Source organism: Adelges cooleyi, unplaced genomic scaffold, assembly GCF_023614345.1.
Source record: "Adelges cooleyi isolate 19-005CV unplaced genomic scaffold, UGA_ACOO_1.1 ACOO_flye_CR_arks_rails_tigmint_CR_PRNA_23, whole genome shotgun sequence".
In the NCBI taxonomy this organism is placed as follows: Eukaryota; Metazoa; Arthropoda; class Insecta; order Hemiptera; family Adelgidae; genus Adelges; species Adelges cooleyi.
This window is the reverse complement of record NW_026095893.1, coordinates 2,733,002-2,757,916: the sequence shown is the minus strand read 5'-3', so window position 1 is coordinate 2,757,916 and position 24,915 is coordinate 2,733,002. Positions and strand designations below refer to the sequence as shown.

Below are 24,915 nucleotides of genomic sequence, written 5' to 3'. Positions count from 1 at the left end.
TAAAACCACATTATTTGTTGAAAAAATCATAAAATTTAGCATGAAAATGCCAAAAAAAATTTCAAATCTTGGAGGTTATCTACAAACAGCGCACGCCGAAAACTTGGAAAATTGGCTACTTTAAACGCGTTTTTCTCAAAAAAGAAATACTTCGCACGCATGTAGTTCAATTAATTTTAATCCGATTGACATGTGGTTTGGCGCATTTTTTTCCTTACTTACTGGCCTTTGAGTAAACCTGAAAGTTTACTAATTATTATAACTTAATAATAAACACTGTTTTTTAGAATTTTTTTTTTTTAACAAAGAAGGTATTTTTTGTTAAAAATGATCCTGAATTTTTAATTAATTTTTTTTTTTTAAAGTGTATTATAAATCATACCTAGTTATACTTATTTTTGTAAAATATAATTTTAAAATATTAAATATAGTTTACTTGCGTTTAATCATTTTTGGGGATTCAGGGAAACTAGTCTTTAGTCATAGGGGTCTCAACCTGTTATGGGTCCCTGGGCCCTCACAACCCTGAATCCAGCCTTGAATTATGACAGCGCAATAAAAAAAAAAAGAGTAAAATACTAATAATATGTTAATCCATCATCAGTGCACTGATTAGTACTCTATAATGTTCATGGGGATCTTACTATTTGTATTTTCAATAATCTATTCTTCGAGTATTCTTTTCTGTAATAACTAGCAGAACACACTGGACAGTGCGGTAGGTAGATCGTCCAGGACAAAGCTATTGGTTTCTGAAGGCAGATGGTTTTCACCGAAACAGCACAATCGTTTGACAATAACTTGATATAATGAATAGTACAGTTAAACAGTAGATTAAATACTTAATACAAACTTAAATTAAGTACTTCATTCATGGAGTATTTATATGAATTATAAGTTATAAAAATAGTGAAATTAAGTTGTCTTAACTCTTAGGTGAAGGGTTGCATGGCGGATGTTGTCATCGTCTTTGTCTCGTGTGCATCAGAGTATGTGCAAAATGCACATAGTCGCATACATTACATTACTTTGGCCATTGATTTTAGAATAGTTATATATAATGACTAACAGCAGCTTGTGAGTTGATTTGGTCAAATGTTTGTTCGGTATTTACATATGTAATTTGTAAGAATACATAATAATAGTAAAGTTAACATTTTTATTTAAAATATGTCAGTAAGTGTAGTATGGCACCATTAGCGAAGCTCTCCCCCCCCCCCCCAATTGAGTCACTGGACTTGGCTATTATAGAACTAATTAGTAGCATGTGTATTTTTCTCTTCTCTTTGCCATTACTGGACATTCAGTATTTTTTTAAATTGTTTATATTGACAATTTTTTAAAAGCGATCTATTATATAAATTTGTTTTATTCCCTAGTTTTGCAATGATAATTAGGCGTATAAGTTTAATCATAGTACCTTTAAATCATTGAGTTGGTAGGTATTATTAATAATGCCTGTACACAATGGAATGACAATAATGGGCTACCCGCCACAGTCTTGACCTATATTTGTTTTTGTTTGACCATGTGTGGACACCAGACACGACTGGAAGAAATAAATCGATTGATAACTATTTCTATAATCGTAAACGTTGCGTTTTGTCCACAGTCCAGTGTTCATTCTTCATATCACTGATAAACATTAAACATGAAAAACTTAAAACCAGTATACTCTACAGAATACTTGTGAATTATTTAGTTTTTGTAGGTAGAGCATTATTTTTGTTGTTCGCTACTCCGCGTTATTATTGTTTAAGTGAACTATTATTCTAACTTATAAAAAGTGTATAATGGAGGGAGATAACATATCAAGTAACTCTGGGTAAATATCTCAAAGATTTTTTCACAAAATGTATATTGTACTATTAGCATGTATTCGTGTTTTTGTTTGATATTATTATTATGTTTAGTGGAGGAGGATTATTGTTGCGATATGCTAGCCAAAATTCGTTGGATGAAAGTTCACAGAAACAGATACCTAAGTCGTGTAGACGAGAACGAGCTCCATACAGAAACAATTCTCATACAGTTCGTGCATTTGAAATTTTACAATCACTTCGCAGGTAAAGATTTTCATAAATGTACATTGAAACATAAATATTTAATTGATCAATGTTTATTTAAAGGGATGAACTATTATGTGATATTAAGTTAGAAGCTGATGATGGTACTGTAGTTTGTGGTCATAAAATAATTTTAGCTTCAACTAGTCCATATTTCCATGCAATGTTTACTAGTTTTGAAGAAAGTAATAAAGACCGTGTTATAATTAGAGAACTAGATTCTACGGCATTAAAGTTATTGATAGATTTTATTTATACTGCTCAAATCATGGTCACTGAAGACAATGTACAGGTAAATAATGTATGATGGTCTAATTATTAATTTATAGCTATACACTGTATATAAATAATTTAAATATCAAATTATTATTTTTGACAAAAACAATTTACCTTTTATAGATTCTGTTACCTGCTGCTAATCTATTACAACTACATGATGTTCAAGATGCATGTTGTGATTTTTTACAAACTCAGCTGCATCCTACAAATTGTCTTGGTATCAAATCATTTGCTGATCTTCATGGATGTATGGAATTGCTATCAAGTTCTGAATCGTACATACAACAACATTTTTCGTATGTTGTTTTAATAATTTAAGTTAACATATTTTTATTCCATCGATAAGAAGGTTTTTTTTTATTTTACTACAGAGAGGTAGTTGAAGGAGATGAGTTCCTATCTTTATCCCCCGAGCAAGTAATAAAATTGATCTCAAGCGATGAACTTACAGTTCCATCTGAAGAAAAAGTATATTACAATTGTTATAAAATTTTAATTTGTAGAGTAATTTCATATTATGTAATATTAATTTACATTTTGTATTATCTATGTTTTATACATAGGTATTCGAGTGTGTAATTTGTTGGGTAAATAATGAATCAAGTATAAGAAAAGAATTTTTACCACAGTTAATGGAACACGTTCGTTTGCCATTGGCTTCTAAAGAATATTTACTTAAAAGAGTAGAAGAAGAACCTCTCTTAAAAAATAGCCTAGAATGTATGTTATTCACAGGTTTTCCAAAAATCAGTAAGAGTGACTATTAACTAAAAACTGTTAATATTTGTAGGTAAAGATTATATAATCGAAGCATTGAATTTTCATTTATTAAAATCTGAGCAACCTGGCACTATACCTAAAACAATTCGTACAAAACCTAGACAACCTGTTGGTTTGCCTAAAGTAAGTAGATTGCTTTCAAAAAATTAAAACTTAAGAAATATTATTTAATATTTATTTTTTAATTTTAATAAGCCAAACTGTATTGTGATAAGACTTTTAATTATATAAGATTGTTGGACTTTGAGTTTGGTAAAAATTCTGAGACTTTTAAGTAGTAAAGATAAAATTCAATCTTTTTCAGGTTATTCTTGTAGTAGGTGGTCAAGCACCAAAAGCAATTCGTAGTGTAGAATGGTATGATCCAGAAACCAATAGATGGCAATCAGGACCAGAAATGAGCACGCGCCGTTGTAGAGCAGGTCTAGCCGTTTTAAAAGACCGACGAGTATTTGCAGTGGGAGGTTTTAATGGTTCATTACGAGTGCGTACTGTTGATATGTTAGATTTATCTTCACCATCTCCATGTTGGGTACCAACAGTTGCCATGTTAGCTAGACGAGGTACATTAGGTGTTGCTGTACTAGACAATTGTATTTATGCAGTAAGTAATTTTATTTTTTGAACAATTTTTTATTATGAAATATCCTAAAAGAATGTATTACAGAATTACAATTTTAATAGGTTGGAGGATTTGATGGCACTAGTGGTTTAAATAGTGCTGAAGTATTTGACTGTAATACTCAAGAATGGAGAATGATCTCAAATATGTCAACTAGAAGAAGTAGTGTTGGCGTTGGAGTATTAAATAACTTACTTTATGCGGTAAATATAATTAATGTGTTAAAGCTTTAATAGATTGAAATATTATTAACTGGTTATCTTCAGATGTATCCATGTCTTTGATTAGTTGCTGACGTTACGGACTCATTGTAGAGTTCATTTCCAGAACAATAGTCGCCATTCCACTGGTGCGACTATACTCAAGTATACTATTATACTACTATAATCAATATAGTAGCAACAGTGCAATGTGACTATCGTTACAAAGATTGACTCTGCAATAATGAGTCTTAAACTTCAGCATCAAATCAGAAACATCCAATGATTATCAAGTTAAAAATATGAACATATTCAAACATTTTAAATTAAGTACTCATTCAAAATATTTTTGTACATATTGTATTGTTACTCAAAATTAAATGTAAATACTACATCTGTTTATAAGGCTTGGCATTGTTAAGTTAAAAAAGTCACGAGTTACTTTTGGTTCTTAGCTAAAATTTTCATGTAGCATTCTATCATGAGAAAATATATTTGCCATGTGATAATATATTTATATTATGATAATATATTAATAACGTCATGTGCAGCGATTGAGGTCAACAACATTTAATATGCTGTTTTTCAAAAAAATTTACTGAACAAATTATTATCATAAATTATTATAAAATTATTATAAATTTTACCCAGCACTATGTGTAGCAGTTTGTACATTTTTATATCACACAATATAGATCAATATTGTTTCATTTTATAAAAACAAACAAATTAAACTGTATTTTTGAATATTATTAATTTTAATTTATAATAAAAGTATGAGTATATAGCACAGTATGAAATGTTATTGAACTACTTTTTTTTTTTGTATAATATAGGTTGGAGGCTACGATGGTCTATCTCGTCAATGTTTAAAATCAGTTGAATGCTATCATCCGAGCACCGATTCGTGGACACCAGTTGCTGAAATGAGTGTACGACGCAGTGGTGCTGGAGTAGGAGTTTTAGATGGTGTGATGTATGCAGTCGGTGGTCATGATGGACCTGAAGTTCGCAATAGTGTTGAAGCGTATAGACCAAGTGCTGGAGTTTGGACATCTATAGCTGATATGCATATGTGTCGGAGAAATGCTGGTAAATAAAAATTATAAAAATATATTGCAAGTATTGTTCTTTTTTTTCTTTCAATTTAGGAGTGATTGCATTGGCTGGTTTGTTGTATGTTGTGGGCGGTGATGATGGAGCATCAAATTTAGCTTCAGTAGAAATTTATAACCCAAACACTAATACTTGGGCTATATTGAATACATCCATGAATATTGGTCGAAGTTATGCTGGAGTTACAGTTATTGATAAGCCTCCGCATTTTAATGATTGAACTATGTAGGTTTATTGTTTTAAAACACTCAAAAGTGACATAATATTATTTTAATTTTAGTTTTAAAATAAGCTGTGTATAAGAATGTAAAAAAATTAATTGTTATTGTTTTATAAAAAATATAATTTTAACACTTTCTTAACAACTTGTTATTATTTGGCTTTAAACTTGCCAAATGGATGTATTTGGATGTATATTTTAGGTACATTATTTAGTTCATTTAAAAATAGTAGAAAAGTTAATTTTTTTTATATAAAAGTATACATTATATTTTTAATAAGTATTATGAAAATGGTGAGACTATGTGATTAAGTATTGTTGCAGTGGACATTTTTATTTCCTAGCGGGCAGTTATTTGGGAAAAGAAAAGACTACACTTCTTATGCAGAAAGCAAAGAAAAACCATTGAAACAAACAAATTTTCCAGGACACAAATTTATATAGTTGTCTGCCAACAAAAGTTAATAAACCAGGCTAACACCTTTTTAAAAAAATTATGAAAATATTCCTGAAAGTCAAATTACTGCAGAAATAACACACATATAACTTTTTTAATATAATCCTAGCTCAATATTATTTCATACTAGTAGTAATAAAAAATATCCAAGGTATGAATATCTATTAATATAAGACAAATTTTATGATTTAATTAAAAAATAATAAATATATTCGTTATATACTATGTACAATTATATGTACATATACAGTTTTCTCAAAAATCTGTGGTCAAACTTTTTTTTATTAAGGAAAAAACCCCAAAAAATGGGGAAATTATAAATTGACAGTAGTAAATTACCAAGCTGCTATGCGTAAGCAGTGAGCGAATCATCAGAGATAGGTAACTGCAAAATATTTTCGTCAAAATTCTGTTAGTAAGGATACATGGGTAACAACGTCAACTATTATTATAGACGCAGACGATCAGTCCTGCACTTATCCACCCTAATATTAAAATTAGTAATTACAATTTTACCTTTATAATTTATATTTTTATTGATATTTAATATTTCTACCATTTACATATTTGCATCGTTATAATAATTCCTGTAATACCTATGACGACCTCCCACACCCCAATATGCTCCGTCTCATTTTATAATATGTGGAGTTTTCTTATAAAACATGACATTAAAATAAAAAGAAAAAAGAAAAAATGTAAAGCGAAAATGATTTAAACATATTACTAAATGCTTAGCCATTTTTGTTTTTAGTAAGACTTTGTTTAATTAAAATATTTCCACAAAAAAAAAAAATGTTTTGAGTCGACCATAGACTTTAAACGTTTAAGTGTTACCTATAACTAAAAACAAATTTTTCATTTTTAAAAATCACTCATTCATTTTAATAAATCTATCCAAAATGTACTATCAGTATGCGGGTTAATTATGCTATGCTCATAATCCTTGAATAATTTAAATATTGATTTCAATAAATCAGTACCACTAAAAAAATAAAAATAAATTGTATTATTATGTGGAAATTGGAATTGTTTAATTGAATTGATCAACATGATAATAATAATGAAATAAAGAACAAGATAATAAGATTTGTATTGTATAATTATTAAATAATATGAATTAATATTTAAATTATTAATTTGACTAGAAGTTAATATTTTGATATTAATTTACAAAAAAAATTGTTATTAATAAATAAAATATCACATAAATGATTGATCAATACACCATTATAATGCTTAATTAATAAGGTAATTAAGTAGTGTAATATTTATATATATATATATGTTTGGTTAACAAATTTGAATTATAAAAGATCAAAACCTGCTTATGATTACTAAACAATTTGTTCACAACCATTATTAAATTTATTTTGTCTTTATAAGCAATTAAATGTATTATGGCAGCATACAAGTAAAGCGTTATATCTTAATGGCTCATAGCTAAATTTTGGTTAACAGTACATAGCAAAATGTTATATAGTGCTCTCGATTGTTTTCAATGAAATATAATATAATTAACAATTATAATGAAATATATCATTATTTATATAATATACATAACTAATTTTTAATTATAAACATTCTATAAATTATTTATTGGTGTGTGTCCATTGGATTAGACACAAATGCAGGTTTTTGAATTTGTCCATTTGGCATAACTTGACGAGAAGTTTTTGATCTTAAAAAAAAATTTTTTTTTAATATTTATATAACAATGTAATGTCAGTCTATTTTATATAGGATGGTTGTATCACATGGTGTCCCACAAAGATATGACAAATGAAAAAACTTTTGTTCTAATGAATATTATTAAGTTTTTTTTTTAAATTTATTTATAATCATTTGCGCTATGGGCACCACGTTTTTTATTGCACTTAACTATTTTACTTTATTAAACATTTTTTTGTTATATTTTTTTAAAAAACTCGAGATAGCCAGATTTATTAAGAATAATTTGATACAAATTTTGACTGGTCGATAACCAGATATGGATAATTACTTCTTAAGTTACTAAAGGTTAAAGGGTAGGATAGGAGGTGGAGTGCGGTAAAGTAATGTGCTCAGATAAAAATAGTTCTACGTGCTTACTCTACCGCACTTCAACTCCCATACTACCTTTAGTAACTTAAGAAGTAATTATCCAAATCTGGTTATTGACCAGTCAACATTTTCAGAAAATTATTCCTAATAAAATGGCTATCTTGAATTTTTTAAAAAAATATAACAAAAAAATGTTTAATAAAGTAAAATAGTTAAGTGCAATAAAAAACGTGGTGCTTATAGCGCAAATGAGTACTAATAAATTAAAAAAAAAAAATCTTAAAAATATTCACTAGAACAAATCTTTTTCATTTGTCTTATCTCTGTGGGACACCCTGTATAATACAGCTCATTTGATAGTTCATCAATAGAGACCAAACTTTACATAGTTTTTATAACACATAAATAAATAAATTTTTGAACATAGTATAGATAGTAAATACTACTAGACAGGAGGGAAACAATGGTTTATGTAATAATAAAAAAACAATAATTCTAAATAACAAAATACATTTAAAAGAACAGTGAGTTGCTTCGTTATACGAGTTACTTTCCAAATCAATCATACAGTAATTTCACATAATTATTTAATATTTATTAACATACCGAATTTGACCAGCTAAAAGAGGGTTGATAGCGTAAAGCCATTCATAAACTTCTTTGTCCAAAAGAGTCTGCATTAGATATCCTCTATGTTTTGTAACCACGCTAAAAAAAATTGTATTACATTTTTTTTTATAATCTACTGATAAGTACATAATAAATTTAAAAATAAGAAATATTTTAGAGATGAATTCACCTGAATGAATTTGGTACTTTAACCATGGCTAATTGGTCTTCTGAGTATTCGACTTGAGCGGTGGTTAAGTTTATTAAAGCCCTTTCAACAGGGTCTTTTTCATCTCTGAATATGAATACATAAGGTCGTCTTACAGTCTAAAAAATAAAATAAAATAAATTTCTTTTAAACAGTATATACATTTATTTTGATATATATATATATGAGCTGGTGAGAATGAAAGTGACGTAAGTCTAATTTTGAAAAAATCCCCTATACCGCTAGGGCATATTAGTATACTCTAAAAGAGTCATTTAGTCAATGAAGTAAGTCAAGTTGAGCCTTTGTTGGCGAGAGAGCGCCACTTAAAACTTTGTTAGTTAATACAAACTTATAGAAATATATAGTTAATACAACGTTATAGAATAGTTATAAGTATAATATAGTTATATAGAATAATTAATAGGTTTACAAAACGTAAACCTTCTATTTCTCAAAACAACTTAAATGTGACTTAGGTCACTTTCATTTTCCCTGGCTCATATAATTGTAATTGTAATTGATTTATGTATATATTGTAATAAAGCTTAGTCAGAAGCATACTTGACTACTTCTCTCCGTTTCTGTAGATATTAAACTTAAGGAATTCAAAATAAATGTTCAAAAATAATAATATAATATATTAATAAGTACATTCAAACATTTTAAAATTATTGTGATTTGAAATTTACAATAATATTTTGTACACAAAATATATAATATTTCACAATCCAAAATATTAACTGCAAGGTTTAATTATGCCACTGTTTAGAATTTTATTTTATTTTTTTTAATTGAAAGACTTACCACCCATCGCTTTTTCCAGCCATTTGTTTTGTGTTCCAATATGTTTAAATAACCTTTTCTGGAGATCACTGGACTGATTCGTATTTCTTCAACTTCTGGTACATATAGCACAAGTTGTGGTTCAGATGACAATACTTGGGACAAATTCATAGTATCTTGATTAAAATAAGTTAAATCCCCAATAATTGAACTTTGTTGCAAACTGCGATCAGGAGAGAATAATCTACAACAACAAATGAATAATTACTAATTTAAGTAAATAAATTATTTATTTATTAATTTTAAGTAAGTAAACAAATATTGATTAGCACTTACTCATGATTTGAAATTGTAATATTGCTAGACGAACGACTAATATACGAGTTGATCATTTTTTCATCAGTTGGACTAAGAACATCAATGTAAGAGGGTTGAGAACTTTCCTTAAAACATAAATAACATTTAAAAAAATATAAAACTATACATTTAAGTACATAATATTCATTATAAATCATACCTTAGATGGAAGTTTTCCTTGAATTAACTTGATACATTTGGTTGCTAAATATCGCTCTCTTTCAGTCATTTGCCAAGGCTCATAAACACTAGGATCAACATTACGCATTGTCACGGGACTAGGTGGTCTCATTATTTCTTTAGCTGAACTCGAAGCTTTAGCCATTATATTACAAACTTCCTGTGAAATATTCAATAAATTATAATGACGTAATATATACAGGATGTAATGTTAAGTTCTATCGAGCTTCAACTAAGACATTTATTAATCTCTATTAAAATTATTTAAAATAGAACTCGTATCTCATTAAAAAAATGGTCTTACAAAAAAAGAATTATAGATTTGAAATCAGGAGAAAAAATCTTGTTGAATTGATATGTAACATGATTTTTTGGTATCTGGCTACACACGCGTCCACTGAGTGGCCGGCATGGGACCAAAACACATGAGACACATCATTTTAGGTTAGAATTTTATTTTTAAATCAGTGGTGTCCTTAGACCACCCTTTTATATTAAATGGTGTGTCACATGCCATATATTGGTTTTTTATATAATTATTTTATTTGTAAGACTATTTTTTTAACAAGATACGAGTTCTATTTTAAATAATTAAAAAATTTATATCATTTATTGTACCCATACAGCATCTTAAATGTCTTCTTTAAAGCTCGGAAGAACTTGACATTACACTCTGTATATATATATATATATATGTACCTTTTCTGATTTTGTAATAGGAACTTTGTCAAGACCAATGCGTTCTCTAAGAAGAATCATGTGTCTAGTACGTCCAACTTCTTCAAGCCTTGTTAGTTTTTCTAATTCCCATTGGTGATCAAATATCAAGCTATCTCCACGGGGTTTCCAGCCTTCAAGATTTTCTTCACCTCGCACATAAGTAGAACTTGTGTCCAAAACACGTCTTTGTCGTCTTTGAACACCTACGTAAAACAACAATATAATAAATACATAAATAAAATTATATATATTAAAAGTGGAAACGAGTAGGTACTACAGAAGCATTAACTACTGCAACAAGCCAATAATTCTTGTTTCTACTGCTGTTTTGTGTCACGAAAACTACCTGGACTACCTGCTTCTGAAGCTCTTTTCAGTACAAGTTCATAAATTCCAGACAGCCGATGTGCTTCATAATTTTTGTAGGTACTGCTAAATAAGTGTTTTAAAGATCTAGGGCCTGTACGGGCATCTCTACCATAGATAACCATACTTAAATCTTTAGTAATGATAGCCGGACAACCACAGTTCTCGAGCTACAAATAAATAAAAATAATTAGTGTTCTTTAGACAAAATATCCTAAAATAGTTTTTATATAACCTCTAGATAAGCTGATATAGTCATAAAAATGTGTTCTCCTCCAGTAGATATTCTATTGAGTAGTACTGAATTGTGCAATGAACTGTCCCAAGCGGCTTCAAAACGGAACATGCAACGGTCTTCACCGGGCAGTTCAAGATACTCTCCAGGAAATAAACCCAATGAAAGAACCGAGTTATCTGTGTCGTCATCTTCAGATTGAGGTATGTTACGAATACGACCTACGACTAGTTCACGTATTTCTTTCCAGCATAATTCAGGGGCAGTTTCATGTACGATAGTTATACGAATGCGTCGTTGTAAGCCTTGGTGGAGCATAAAAAGACCGCGGCATGGTAATTCTTCGCTATGATCAACCACACAAGGTACATAGTCCCCATCAGGTCCTAAAAAAAAATAATAATAATAAGTACACACAAATAAATTACTTTACTAAAAAAGTTATAAATCTTACCAAGTTCACATATTTCGAACCAAACCAGTAAATCATACTTGGCATGTACATGCGATGTACATAGTGAAGGTAATGCTCCAAATTTAGGAGAACGCACTGGCAAACTAATTGGAATGGATGGTGGTAACATTCGTCTAGGAGGTTGTCTGACGCTATACATTAGTTATTACAAAATGAGAATGTAACAAATGAACAATTATTAATTTATTTATTAATTTAACGAACGTACAAAGTACTGTCTTGTTTGGCGTCATTATGAAGAGGATGCTTCTGATAATGACCAAAAACTTCAAACACAATAGGTTGTGTTTTAATGTATTCAATAAATGATTTTGACACAGGAACTGTTATCTATATTATAAATATAAAAATTAACTAGACATGAAAAATATTAGTAATTAATCAATTTTTTAAGTATTAACGTTTTGAACATGATAGAATCCCACTGGAGTTCCTTTTCCACAATTTTTTACTGGCTCAGTTGAAAATGCATCATCATGTCTGTGTAAAAAACTGAAAAAAATATACATATTTATATGGTCACTGTATATATTTATATATGATTTATTAAATTACTGTTTGTATTATGATATAATGATTCGTATTTATTATATTAATATATAATTTGGCTTACTTGAACTGACAAAAAATATCAGCATATTCATTTGGAACGCCAACAGCCTGCAATAAGGTAACTCTGAAGGTAAATTCTTTATTGGTTAATAAGTGACTGGGAAGTTCTTCATCTTTTATATCAGAAGACACGGAGCTGTCTCCATGACCACTGTCTCCATCAGCTTCTACTTCTGATGGTACAAATCAAAAAATGTAATATCAATATGATTATTATAATTCTTTTTAAATTAGTTACCTTCTTCTTTTATACTACATTTCCCGACAACAATCCTTTCAACTACTTCAGTATTTTTCTTGGCTGGGTAACGACCTAATAAGTCTTTATCGTTAAAAGAAATTTTTGCAAATTGTCGAACTCCACACGAATTATCATTTGCTTCATCTTCTGCCACCATATAAACTCTTTTTTTATAATGGTTATTTTAATAATTCAGTTTTATAAATCTATATTTACCAGAAACCGCTTGAATTGCAACACGTAAATATCCTTTAACATCTCCTTTTTCATTTACCACAGCTACTTTGTGTATTAGTGGGACAGGATACATTAAGTTACTTAAATATATGAACGCTCGACCAATAAGCCTAAACCATGGAAAACGGTCATAAAATGGATCGCCACCTGTGATTGCTTCAATGTTAAAGTCTGGTGATGTCGGTGATGTTTCAGCTTCGTTTTGATACATTTCACGCATTAGTTCCAATCTTTGTCTGTAAATTAAGTTACAGTGTATATTAACCAATTAACGCCGGAGTTTTTTTTTGGAATTTTTTTTTTCTTCCAATAATTGGTGTCTTGGGTTCTTGTTTATTATTATATAAGAAAAAAAAAATTTCAATTTGATGTTGCCATATGGCAACGCACGGCACTAATGGGTTGAGTATATCAAACGATTTTGTACTAAGTAAAAATGATAAAATTTATAATTGATAAAATATGGACTATATTTTAGAATGGGAAAAATGATAATGTTTGATGATTTCCTAACTATGTATAAACATTTATATTATTATATTTATTTATTATTATAATGATGCACTTGGGGCAAGGGTACAGACACAGTTTAACATAAACAAATATTAGGTAACAATATCAACCTGAGTAACTTAAAATTTGATAAATACCATTGAACATTAATTTTAGGTCTTATATAGGAATCAACAACTAACCTTGAGGGTATTAAATAGGAGAAAGACTTGTGAGGAGAGCAGGCTATTAGACATTGGAAAAAATCATCCTTGATATTGCAAGGCGAGTTTTGAGGACTTTCAATATTGCCATTATATATTTGTTGCATTAAATCCAGTCTAGTTCTAACACAAAGAAAAGCGTTAGAATCACCCACCCTATGGTATCCTAAATAATTTCTACACTAATTTCAAAAGTACACACCTCAATTTTTTTAACGTCCAGTAGTGTGTGGCTCCATTTTTGGTGTCCAACACTTCAACAGCAACATATGTACGTGGATAAGGCCGATCTACATCATCATCTTCAGTTACGAAGTCTACAGGCAATGGAGAATACAGTGTTTCAGTCAATAAGGTAAACTGAAATTGTACCTGAAAATATTTAATTCGTTTAGAACAAAAATACTATTATTTTGGATTTTCACATAAAACTTATTACCTTTTTTTTAAGTTCCACGGATATAGCATTGGCCTCTTTTAAAAATATAGCATTTCCCCACAAATCGTCTCTCAAGGATGTAAATTGATGGTACTTCCATTTGCGGCACGTTGTTAAAGCTAATTGGTATTCTTTATCTGTCCAATTACACTCCGCATCAAATAATGGATTTACTAAAATATTAATACTCAGTTTTAATTGTTACTACAAATTTAAAATATTTTATAATATATACCAAAGATATCTTCTTGTACAAAGTCATCTGGAGTGTAAGAGCTGTACATTGACATGGTCATACTCTGTTCTTCGACCTGCTTTTGAAGAGCATCTATTCTAGCTTCATAATTCTGTTTAAAAAAGCAAACTTGTTTAATTTAAATAATTATTTACTAATCTAAGTAATATTTTTGATATTACTTTTCGCTGTTCTTCAAATATCTGATCTGCTGTCTCTTTATCTTTTCTAAATTGTTCTTCGAGAGCATTTAATTTTTGCTGCATGTCTTGTTTAAGGTCAATACCTTGTTTTTCTAATAACTCAATTTGTGCAAAATTCCAATCTACATTTTCATTACCAATTGGAGTTTCAGCAGTTGACATTTTTTCTGGTTTAGTTGTTACTGTAATAATAAAATGTACAAAATTATTGCTTAATAGTATTCAAATAAAACTAATTAGTTGCCTTACTTTCTTTAATGTTTTCTACTGAGGGCTCTGGTCTAGTTTTATGATCTCTCCGCTCTCGAGCTAAATATAATTGATATTAATATTATTTAAGAAAAAAAATTGATTAAAGAATACTCGTAATCACCTTGTTCAGGATGATTGAACCGGAAAACATGGTTCTTTCCCAAAATTACTCTAGAACCAGTTTTTAATACAATGGACTCAGTGAGCTCTCGTCCATTTACATAACACAGTGCGCCTTTCATAGGTGTTAATGTAACAATCCCATTATTATTTTCAAATCTACAGTGTTCTCGGTGTATGTATGAACCACAAAGCCTTATGTCCTGAGTAACTTTAGATTCAGCAGATCCTACACGTGTTACTCCCGATTTGATGTAATATATTAAACATTCTGACATAGATGGATCTTCGTTTAGGTTTACCAAATGTGGTGTCTTTAACATTAATTTATAGTAATTAACTACAGCCAGTTGGATTTAAACACATTGTAAGTTATGTCTACAGTAAAAAGTTACCTTTTGTGGTGAAAATACTCCTACAGTATCTCCATCTTCTTTAACAGCAACTCCCATTTCAGCAAATACAGCTTCTCTTTGAATTCTTATTTCTTCTGTTCGTTTTAATTTCTCTTCCCAAGTTTCATTCAGTTCTAATAAATTTAGTAAAAACTAATTAAATTAATTCCGGTTTGTAAGCTTGCCATAAGTAGTAAGAAAATAATGATAAATTTGTACCAGCAATTAGTTTTTCACTAGCTTGAAGCTGATCAACAGCTTCTTCAGCAATCATTGATGAAGGAATGTTTGGTTTTTCATCTCCATTTTTTAACATCTTCATTCCATCATCACCTGTGACCAAAGTGAAAATTAATATGCATACTTTTGATAAGACAATATTTTTTTATAATGCAGTTTAAATAGCTGAGCCCAATCAATTTTTCTTATTGTTTCTTTTAATTTAATGTAAACAATTTATAAGCCAAGCAAACTTTTCAGGCGATGAGCACAGAAAGCATTATGGCAAACCCTACTTACTATTTTCTTTATGTTTCTCATAAACCACTTTACCATCTAATTTGCATAAAAATAAAAACCACCGTCACCAAATTAGGTCATCTAAATTTAGATCCTAAAGACTTAATTAATTTATATGCTACAGTTTTTAAAAAATAAGAATTACCTTCTTGTACTTCAATTCCTTCTGCTTTCAATAAATCACGAAGTCTCTGTATTTCTTCTTTAAGTTCCCGAATGAGTTTGGCATTAGCATCTTCATTAACAATAGCTTTACAAACAATTTGTTTAGCTCGATCTGCATATCTAAAAAACAAACATTTTTGTAAAAAAAAAAAGAGAAGTTTTAGCCCTTAATCTAAATTTTGAGAAAAAAAGACTTGGACTAATAGATTCCTTATGTTCAAAACTCTTAAATATCAATATCCGGGAAATCCCGCAGCTGGATTTCAAGATAAAAAGTACAAATAGGAGTGTATAATTATACAGGGTGTAATGTTAAGTTCTACAGAGCTTCAAATGAGACATTCAGGATGCTCTATGGGTACAAAAAATGGTATTCATTTTTTTTTAATTTTAAAATTAGTTAAAATAGTACTCGTATCTTATGAAAAAATTGTCTTACGAAAAAAAATAATTTTAGATTTGAAATCGGGGAAAAAAATCTTGTTGAATTGATATGTAACATGATTTTTTGGTATCTGGCCACATTTGCGTCCACCGAGTGGCCACTGAATGGCCGGCATGTGACCAAAACCATGGCAAGTGAAACATTATTATCAGTTAAAATTTTATTCTCATTTCCGAGGTGTCCTTAGAATTGTTTTGTATTAAATTATGTGTCGCATGCCATATGTTGGTTTTAGTCACATGGGGGCCACTCTGTGAACGCAAATGTGGCCAGATACCAAAAAATCATATTACATATCAATTCAAGAAGATTTTTTTTCTTGATTTCAAATCTGAAAATATTATTTTCAAAAGACGATTTTTTAATAAGATACGAGTAAAAAAATGAATTTATTAAAAAAATACCATTTATTGTACCCAGAATTGAGCATCCAGAATGTCTCATTTGAAGCTCGGTAGAACTTTACATTACACCCTGTATATTTGATTATTATAAAAAAAGTGCTTATGATTTACAAAAATATGAACATAATTGATTGAAATGTAAAACATAAAAAAAAAGTATAAAATTGCTTCCGCAATTTATATTAACCACCAAACTAGTATAATAGCTATAGATAATATTTATTTTATAGTCTACCTTAGAGTTGATAGAGTTTCATCATAATTAATATCTGCAGGACTTATAGCAGCAATCATAGCAGTTTTAGAATTTCCACCAAGATTTTCTCGTAAAAGCCATGTCAACACAGAGTCCCGATAAGGAATAAAATCTGCTTTTTTTTTCTTTTTTGAGGCCTTGTAAATAAAATTTACTAAAATTAAATAATCTTTATACTTTGACATTACATTTATTGATCATTTTAGAAAACATGATAATTTAATCAAGGTCAATACTTACAGACTGTTATCCAAAACGGCCGATAAAAAAGAAAAACAATATTAAATCACAGTTTTTAAAATTTCAGACTGGCCTAGTTATTTTTTTTAGTAAACTACAAACAATTTTTATAGCATATTTTTTTTTATAATAGTGTTAGAGATTTACTTGAAAAATGTGTAAGAAAGTTGCATAAAAAAATTTGTTTTTGTTTTCTATCAATAGAAAAAGAAAAGTTCGCACTGTGCAAAAAAAATGAATTTTTGAGTTCAAATTTATTTACCTAGTATAACAAAAAACAAATTAAGAATTTTAAAGTTATTTTAAAAAAAGCCAGTAAAGTGAGAGGTCAGGGCATATTGTGGACGAAGCATATTAGGGCGGCAGTGATAAAATCACTTTCAAATAAATCTTTCAATTATAATGGTAAAAATACAAAAATCAATAAAATTGTATCTAATGACAATAATGTGCTTAAAAATGTATTTTTGTTATTAGGGTGAATATGAATAAGGTTGATGGTCTGTCTATAATAATATATTTCCATAGTTACCCACAGTATCGTAATTAATAATATAATAAAAATATTTTCAAATTTTTGTTTACTGTTAATTCACATAGTATCCTAGAAATTGACTACGGCCAAAGTATAACTATCCATTTTTTTTTTTGGGTTTATTTTTAATAAAAAAAGGTTTGACTAGAGATTTTTGAGAACATTTTGTATGTTATAGCTCTATTATACTCATTTTTTGTCTAATTTTTAGACCTTTAGCTCTAAAACTTAACCTAAAAAGCGTAATTTCCGCCCCTTTTAGAAAAAAGGGTTTATGATTTTTTGGTTTGCCAACGTTTATACATAATACTATGTCTAAAGAATATTATTCTATACAAATTTGGAATTAATTAGAATATTTTACAAAAAGTTATAAAGAGCAGTAGTTTTAAGTTGAAAAATATATACATTTTTTGCCCAATAAAGTCCTTTCGGCTATGATTTCTGATCTATAGTCACTACACAAAGAAATCGGTTTGGAACATATTGTGAGTCCAGACATAAATGAAAAAAATAAAAGCACATCATTGTAAAAAGAATACCTTCTTAACTCCGCACTTAAGCTAAAAAAACAAGTTTTGTGTTTTTTGCAAAACAATTTTTCCATTTTCTTTAACACAAAAATTATACAAAGATAGCCGAAAATGTATAGCGAATGAAAAAGATAAAACTTCTACTTTTTCAAACACACAAAAAAAATGTTAATTCAGAAGTCTGACAAAAATGTATATTATGAATGGCAGATTGTGCAAAATTTATTTTTACTCAACGCAGTATTGGTAAAAAAATGTATACATAATTAAATTATATTACATTTCATGCAACTTACTAAAAAAATTATTTTTAGTAATTACCATTTCAGCTAAGCCAGATATAACTTTTCCTAAAGTGGTTAAACTTTTATTTATGTTTGCTCCTTCTTTGAGTCTAGTTCCTTTAGCACCAGTTGAGTCTGCTCGCTCTGAACCAGCCAAGTCAACCAACGATATTTTACTGACTTTTTCTGTAGTTAGTTGTGTCATATCATCGAGCCGTTTTTGTGTAAAAAATATAGTAAATACTGCATGCGATCGGCTTGATGTTTCATTCATGTTAGTTGCAGCAACCGTCCTATAATAAAATGTATAATGTAATATAAAATACTTTAACTATAATAATAGTTACACTGTAAAAATAAAGAAATTAGAAATGTTAATAGATAAAAGATCTAAACAAATACTTGCCTAGCTTTATTGCCTTCATCAATAAGATCATGTATATTTTGGTAAGTGGTAACAGCAAGCTTAGATAAATCTTCAACATACGGTCCTAATAAAGGATGTTCACGAACTCGTAGGTTACCCTTGTTTTTAGGATTTAATAAATCACGAACTCTTTCACAATATATTTCCATGTAGCTGACCTATTAAATGATAAAAATACTAATTCAAATATCATAATTTATTAATTCATAAGTATATTTGTAAATATATTAATTTATAATTCAAATTTAACCTCAACAGAGTATTGCAATTCATCACTAGTGGTTGAACTAATTCTGTGGAATAAATCTTTACAAATTAGTGGAATAATGCCTTCCTGACCTTCCTCTTCTTGACGGCCCATCATGGTATATGACTTTCCAGCACCCGTTTGCCCATAGGCAAATATGCATACATTATACCCTAAATTATTTTTAGTACATTGTAATATAAGAAACAAAAATGATATTAAAACAAAAATACCTTCAAACGCATGTTGCAACATTTCTTCACCAATATCTCTATAAACCATTGTTTGAGATGCAAAGCTTGGATCAGAAGGCTGAAAAATAATATTATCAATACGAATTTTACTTTGACATTATTCTAACACTTACATTTTGGGACCAGTAAGAGTAGTCAAAGTTAAAACTTTTTGTAGCATCCTTAATATTGGCTGGAACTTTTGGATTAGAAATGGCTGTAAATAAATAAAAATTAAACTATTTATACCCGATGTGTGCTGAATAGATTAAAAGGTAAGAATTTAGATAGATATAATTTTATCCATAGTCTATATCTATATAGGCCATTTAAATTATAATTGTGAAGTTTTTATAAACTAGCTATTTTCTAATGCAGCGTTTCTCAACCGAAGGTTACCCCCAAGGGCGCACAAAAAAAGAAAGGTTAAAAGTGGAAAAAAATAGAATTTTATTTATTTTAAAGAGTTTGTCATCTGTGAAATATTTAAGATAAGTTTTTGATATTATATATAATATATATATATATGTGCATATTATAACACGGTAGGCAGCCCGCAGCAGCAACAGTGGGCAACGGACTTCGGCACCACTGGGAACAGTCTATTTCATATCGTAATATATACAGTTTGTCACTTGCGTTTAGTAGGTAGTATGTGAATAGAATAAGGTTGAGAAACACTGATCTAATGATTTGATACTTCATTATTAAATCCCTCAAAAAATAAATTTATAAATATATACTATATATATTATACAATTAGCTTCGATGCGTTTGCTGAGAAGGTATTGTTGAAGATTTTTTTTTTTTAATTTTTGTGTCTGTACTCACAATATCTTTTAAGCCACTGAACCGATTTCTTTGTGTAGCAGCTAAAGCAGCTTAAAATTAGAAATCATACCTATTAGGTACTTTATTAGACCAAAAATTTAAAAAGTTCAGCCCTTCCCCTTCAAAATTGAGAAAAACACCCGAAAAATTTACACTTTTTTCAACTTAAAATTAGGGCGCTCTATATCTTTTTTCAAAAGAGTCCAATTAGTTCTAAATGTGTATAGAATATTCTTAAGACATAGTACTACCGACAAACCTTGACAACCTTAACAATTATCGTACACCCTTTCTCCTAGAAGGGGTGAAATTTTTTTCTTTCTTTCGCTTTTTTATGCAAAGTTTTAAGGGTTTATGTATGAAAACTAGACCAAAGGTAGACCTAGAATGGATACTCATATACAATTTCCTCAAAAATCTGTAGTCAAACATTTTTTTTATTGAGGAAAAACCAAAAAATAGGAAAAAATTACACTGACCGTAGTCAGTTTTTAGGTTGCTATGTGTGATTATACATACTACCCACAGATTCGCATCAAAGCGTTTATTTAAAAGTGATTTTATCACTTTTAGTAATAATAATTCCTGTAGACCTGTGACCTCTCCATTTCCACTATGCCTCGACCCCACTGTACTAGCTTTTTTTATTTGTTCTTTAATGCATAATAACATTACAAGTTAAAATATTACAATAAGATAAGCAATAAAAATTGATGACAAAAAAAAACAACAAATCTACAACGTAATAATAATTCATTTGTGCTCAATCACTATGAAGACCAATAATAAATTCAGTTTACACTGGTTTGGAATGCTCACAAAATAAACAATTTGCTTGAAAATAATTATAATGTTTAACATTATTAAAAGAAAACTGTAAGGTCATAAAGAAAAAAACTAAATTGATAATGAAAATGAAATTTGCACTTTTTTTTTGTTTTTGAATAATTAACTTACATGTAGTATAGCCGGCCATTTCTATAATACATTTACAGTCTCTGGATATTTCACGATTATTAAATGGCCGAACACGGACAGCCACTTTAACTGAAGACATGATTGAAACTGTTATGTTGTAGCAACAATTTAAATAGACTCGAACTACCCTGAAATAATATAAAAAATGAGTAAAAAACGATACAAGTAAAATAATTAAATTTCGAATTGATGTGTGGATAATAGATAACCTGTCATACGAGTATCACATCGTCAAGAAATTGTCCCACTTTTAGACTCGTACTCATCAGCATCCACTAGCAAAGTGCAAACTACTTTTATAACCCTTGGGTGGCGCTTGTGTACGACCAAAGGAAAGCAAGGGTGAAAATCAATAACTTGGAAGGTAGGCGAGGGTTGAAGGGTGACGTCATAACTAGGCATCCGCCCACTGACACTGGCCTCAGTCCTCAAGAATCAGGACTAGGGCAACGGATTAACGTCAAAGCTCTATAATTAACAAACACTTAAAAATATATAAAAACGTATGAAATGTTATTAAAATATCTAAATAATATACATTTATAAGGATTGGACCCCGCCCCGTACCTATCGATCATGAGCTCTACCTAAAATGTACTTCTAAAAATAATTTAGATATCTCAAGGATAGATGTAAATATAATGTTATGTCGTATGCGTGTAATCATAAAAAAAGTCGCTACTGCAAGTCTGGCGCCAAAGAAATTGCTTTGGTTTATAGCCCGTTCTCAAACAGCCAATCAATAAATATTTAGTAATCTGTATTCTGATTCAAACATGAGACATGTGCACACAACACAATTATTGTAATAATATTATGATTATCACCAATCTATCAGTTATTAGTAATATATATATTTGTAAAGGCGCCCACCCGGTCTTTTGACGTATTTTTTTATTACTATTACCAGTATTACGAAAGTAGTATTAGTTATAGTTATTTAAACATATTATATTAATATGAGTTATAAAACTATGGATAATTTTAATTACACATATTTATGTTCGGTTTAAAATTGACACTTCATACTTGTGTGGAATACAGAAATAGGTACTAGTTACCTTATTCAGTGGCGTAATTTGGCAATGTTTATGTGTGGGGGGGGGGGTGTAAGAAAAAAACTGCATACATTTTACTCATCAACCCCTCCCTCCCTCAATTATTTTTTTGTATGTATACCATTGTGATACATATAACGTCAAGGGAGGGAGGATACGACACCCAAATCCCCCCGCAATTACGCCACTAACCTTATTTAATTATAGGTTTTATTGGGATATAATACTAATTCGTTTTGAATGTCGATGTACATAGGGTCGGGAACGCGATAGTGAAATATAAATAAATCACACACTCAATAATTCATTGTATGCTTATTTAATAATAGTGTCATTTTAATTTTAATTTAACTTTGTATATACTTTAGATGTATTTATGTTGTTATATATTGATTCTAGCCAAAGCCTATGTTAATACTTTTATTTAGTACTCAACAGTCAACATGCCAAAAAAAAAATGGTTTCAGGAACATTGCAATAGCATAATTTTGAACATTGACTTGATTCAGAAATAATTTATTGTTATCTAATTAAACAAGTTTAAAATCAAACTTAAAAATTCTAAAAAATATAACGATACATTTTTATATTATTTTAGTTCTAACTTTGACTAACAGCACAATATTATAAATATAGTCGAATCTATAACATTCTTTCACATATAATCATACAAGTTTGATCACTAATAAATATAGAATCCACCTGACAAATCTATTAACCCGTTTAGATTTTATCTTGTAAAATTGAAATATGTATTAGTATTTTGTAATCAAGGTTAAACTAAGTGTTAACAAACTTAAGTATTTTATTAAAAAAACTAAAGCGTCTGTGCAAACTATTTAAACATGTAAACAGTAATGTATGGTTACAAGCAATTTTAACCCATATAATATAACAAGAGTGGCCACTAACCTTAATTTTGGGAGTCGCAAATTTATAAAGCTAATTCGAAGCGAACCACATTATTAAGATATATTTCTAAAATGAAGAAATTAAAATTTACTCTAAGCTTAGTTTCAAGAGCTGCATGCGGCTCGCGAGCCTCGTTGTGGCCTGTAATATAATATATACTTAGTTAAGATATTTTAATATTCAGTTACAGACCCTCGATTATTTAATAGTTCTATAAAGATCAAATAGTATTGACATGAGTTCTTCCATACCAATTTTGAGAGAGTAGTTGAAAAAATGAATGTTTAAATTTACCTTTTTAACTAATTAGTAGTTATGTATTATATTTATACTGTAAAAAACCAGTGAGGAACAAAAATGTAAACAAATTTTTTATTTTCTGTGTATCCAAGTTTGTCTCTAGATTTTCTAGTTATTTTATAAATAGCCTCCAAAATTGTAAGCAACATTTGCATTTTATTTTTTATTTTTATCAAATGGATTTTCTTTGTTTTGTCCTTCCTGCTAAGGTGCAGGGGAAACTTAATTCTGAATGGGGAATTACAAATTAATATTCATCCACAGGCTCATTCAACTTTTTTTTTAAAGCTATTTCAAATATTATGGTTTAATTTATTTATTACAATTTTATAAAATTAATAAATATTGTGAAATGTTTTCCTACTTCCTCAGTAACCATCGGCAACATATCGGCAACCATCGGTTAACATAGCGCACATTTTTTTAAACTAGATTATTATAACTTTAAACATTTCATATTACTATTTATACTAATACAAATTATAAAAAAAAACAAAAATAATAATAGTATAAACAAATTTAAGTGTATTCTGACCTAGGTCCTAGATAAACAAACATTATTACACAAAATAAACTATATGCATAAATAATAGTGGCAATTTCTTTTTTATTTAATTTTTTACATTTTCACATGTTTAGTAAACAAATAAGTAAACCCGAGTATAATAGATATAATATTACCTTACACAATAGTTTCACAAAAAATAATAAAATACATGTGTGTTTTATCCCTAAATCTGACTTTGATTCAAGCTTAAATTGTACCTTGTACATGTTGTTTTCTTAACATCGTCAGAAATTGTTAAAATCTACCATGATTGAAAATTTGAATAATTAGACCTAATAAAATTGATAGTACATAATAAAGTAGCTAATCCATTATTCAAAAATTATGATTATTTCCGATATCATAAAAAAAAAATCAGGTTAAAAAGATTAACTGTTAACAAATTGGAAAACATTAAATAAATATTCTTACCTAAATGATTTAACTTATATATAAACATCAGAGGTATTAACATTTTTAAAATAACTCCTAAAACAACAATAATAAATCATTAAGCTCAAATATTTAAAAGAAACTGAAACTGCAAATATCTTTGATAATTAAGAAATAACAATGATAACACTGTATACTGATTACAGCAAATACTATAACACAGGACTGGAAACGACACTCATATCAATGGAACCAAAGTACAACCATTGATTATAAATATTATTGATAGCCCACCGAGACCAATTTCAGTTCTGGACGTCGTCACGGGATAGGCGGTAGTAGTGCCATTTTCATTGAAAACGATACTACTAGCGCCCGTCCCGTGTCGACGTCCAGAACTGAAATTTGTCTCGGTGGGCTATCTATATTTATAATCAAA

At 29.0% G+C, this 24,915-nt stretch overlaps 2 protein-coding genes across 11 annotated transcripts; one reads left to right on the top strand and one right to left on the bottom strand.

Moving 5' to 3' along the window:
- The first annotated feature begins 1,279 nt into the window (after positions 1–1,279).
- LOC126836052 (ring canal kelch homolog) lies at positions 1,280–5,368 on the top strand. The gene is made up of 11 exons (XM_050569027.1): positions 1,280–1,825; positions 1,914–2,066; positions 2,130–2,358; positions 2,466–2,641; positions 2,717–2,813; positions 2,909–3,065; positions 3,136–3,248; positions 3,430–3,729; positions 3,810–3,950; positions 4,784–5,039; positions 5,099–5,368. Exons 1-11 carry the CDS (start codon positions 1,794–1,796, stop codon positions 5,281–5,283), a joined length of 1,839 nt encoding a protein of 612 aa, XP_050424984.1. The 5' UTR covers positions 1,280–1,793; the 3' UTR covers positions 5,284–5,368.
- Positions 5,369–6,943: 1,575 nt separating this feature from the next.
- LOC126835214 (kinesin-like protein unc-104) lies at positions 6,944–24,735 on the bottom strand. 10 transcript variants are annotated; one of them, XM_050567622.1, is made up of 36 exons: positions 24,516–24,733; positions 23,237–23,377; positions 21,476–21,734; positions 21,246–21,389; positions 19,592–19,674; positions 19,458–19,536; positions 19,228–19,397; positions 18,957–19,135; positions 18,588–18,843; positions 16,938–17,095; positions 15,834–15,973; positions 15,689–15,724; positions 15,389–15,502; positions 15,170–15,303; positions 14,776–15,088; positions 14,652–14,711; positions 14,382–14,584; positions 14,200–14,311; positions 13,965–14,137; positions 13,728–13,897; positions 13,505–13,648; positions 12,789–13,045; positions 12,570–12,719; positions 12,333–12,504; positions 12,121–12,211; positions 11,928–12,049; positions 11,699–11,850; positions 11,245–11,630; positions 10,990–11,179; positions 10,623–10,846; positions 9,904–10,083; positions 9,723–9,829; positions 9,408–9,630; positions 8,583–8,719; positions 8,390–8,491; positions 6,946–7,421 (listed from the first exon to the last, which is right to left on the bottom strand). In XM_050567622.1, exons 3-36 carry the CDS (start codon positions 21,480–21,482, stop codon positions 7,337–7,339), a joined length of 5,253 nt encoding a protein of 1,750 aa, XP_050423579.1. In that variant the 5' UTR covers positions 21,483–21,734; positions 23,237–23,377; positions 24,516–24,733; the 3' UTR covers positions 6,946–7,336. The 10 variants fall into 10 exon arrangements, with proteins under 10 accessions (XP_050423580.1, XP_050423581.1, XP_050423579.1 ...); XM_050567623.1 differs by lacking the exon at positions 23,237–23,377 and having other exon boundaries at positions 6,944–7,421; positions 12,570–12,716; positions 24,516–24,735; XM_050567624.1 differs by lacking the exon at positions 23,237–23,377 and having other exon boundaries at positions 6,945–7,421; positions 10,999–11,179.
- Positions 24,736–24,915: the final 180 nt, after the last annotated feature.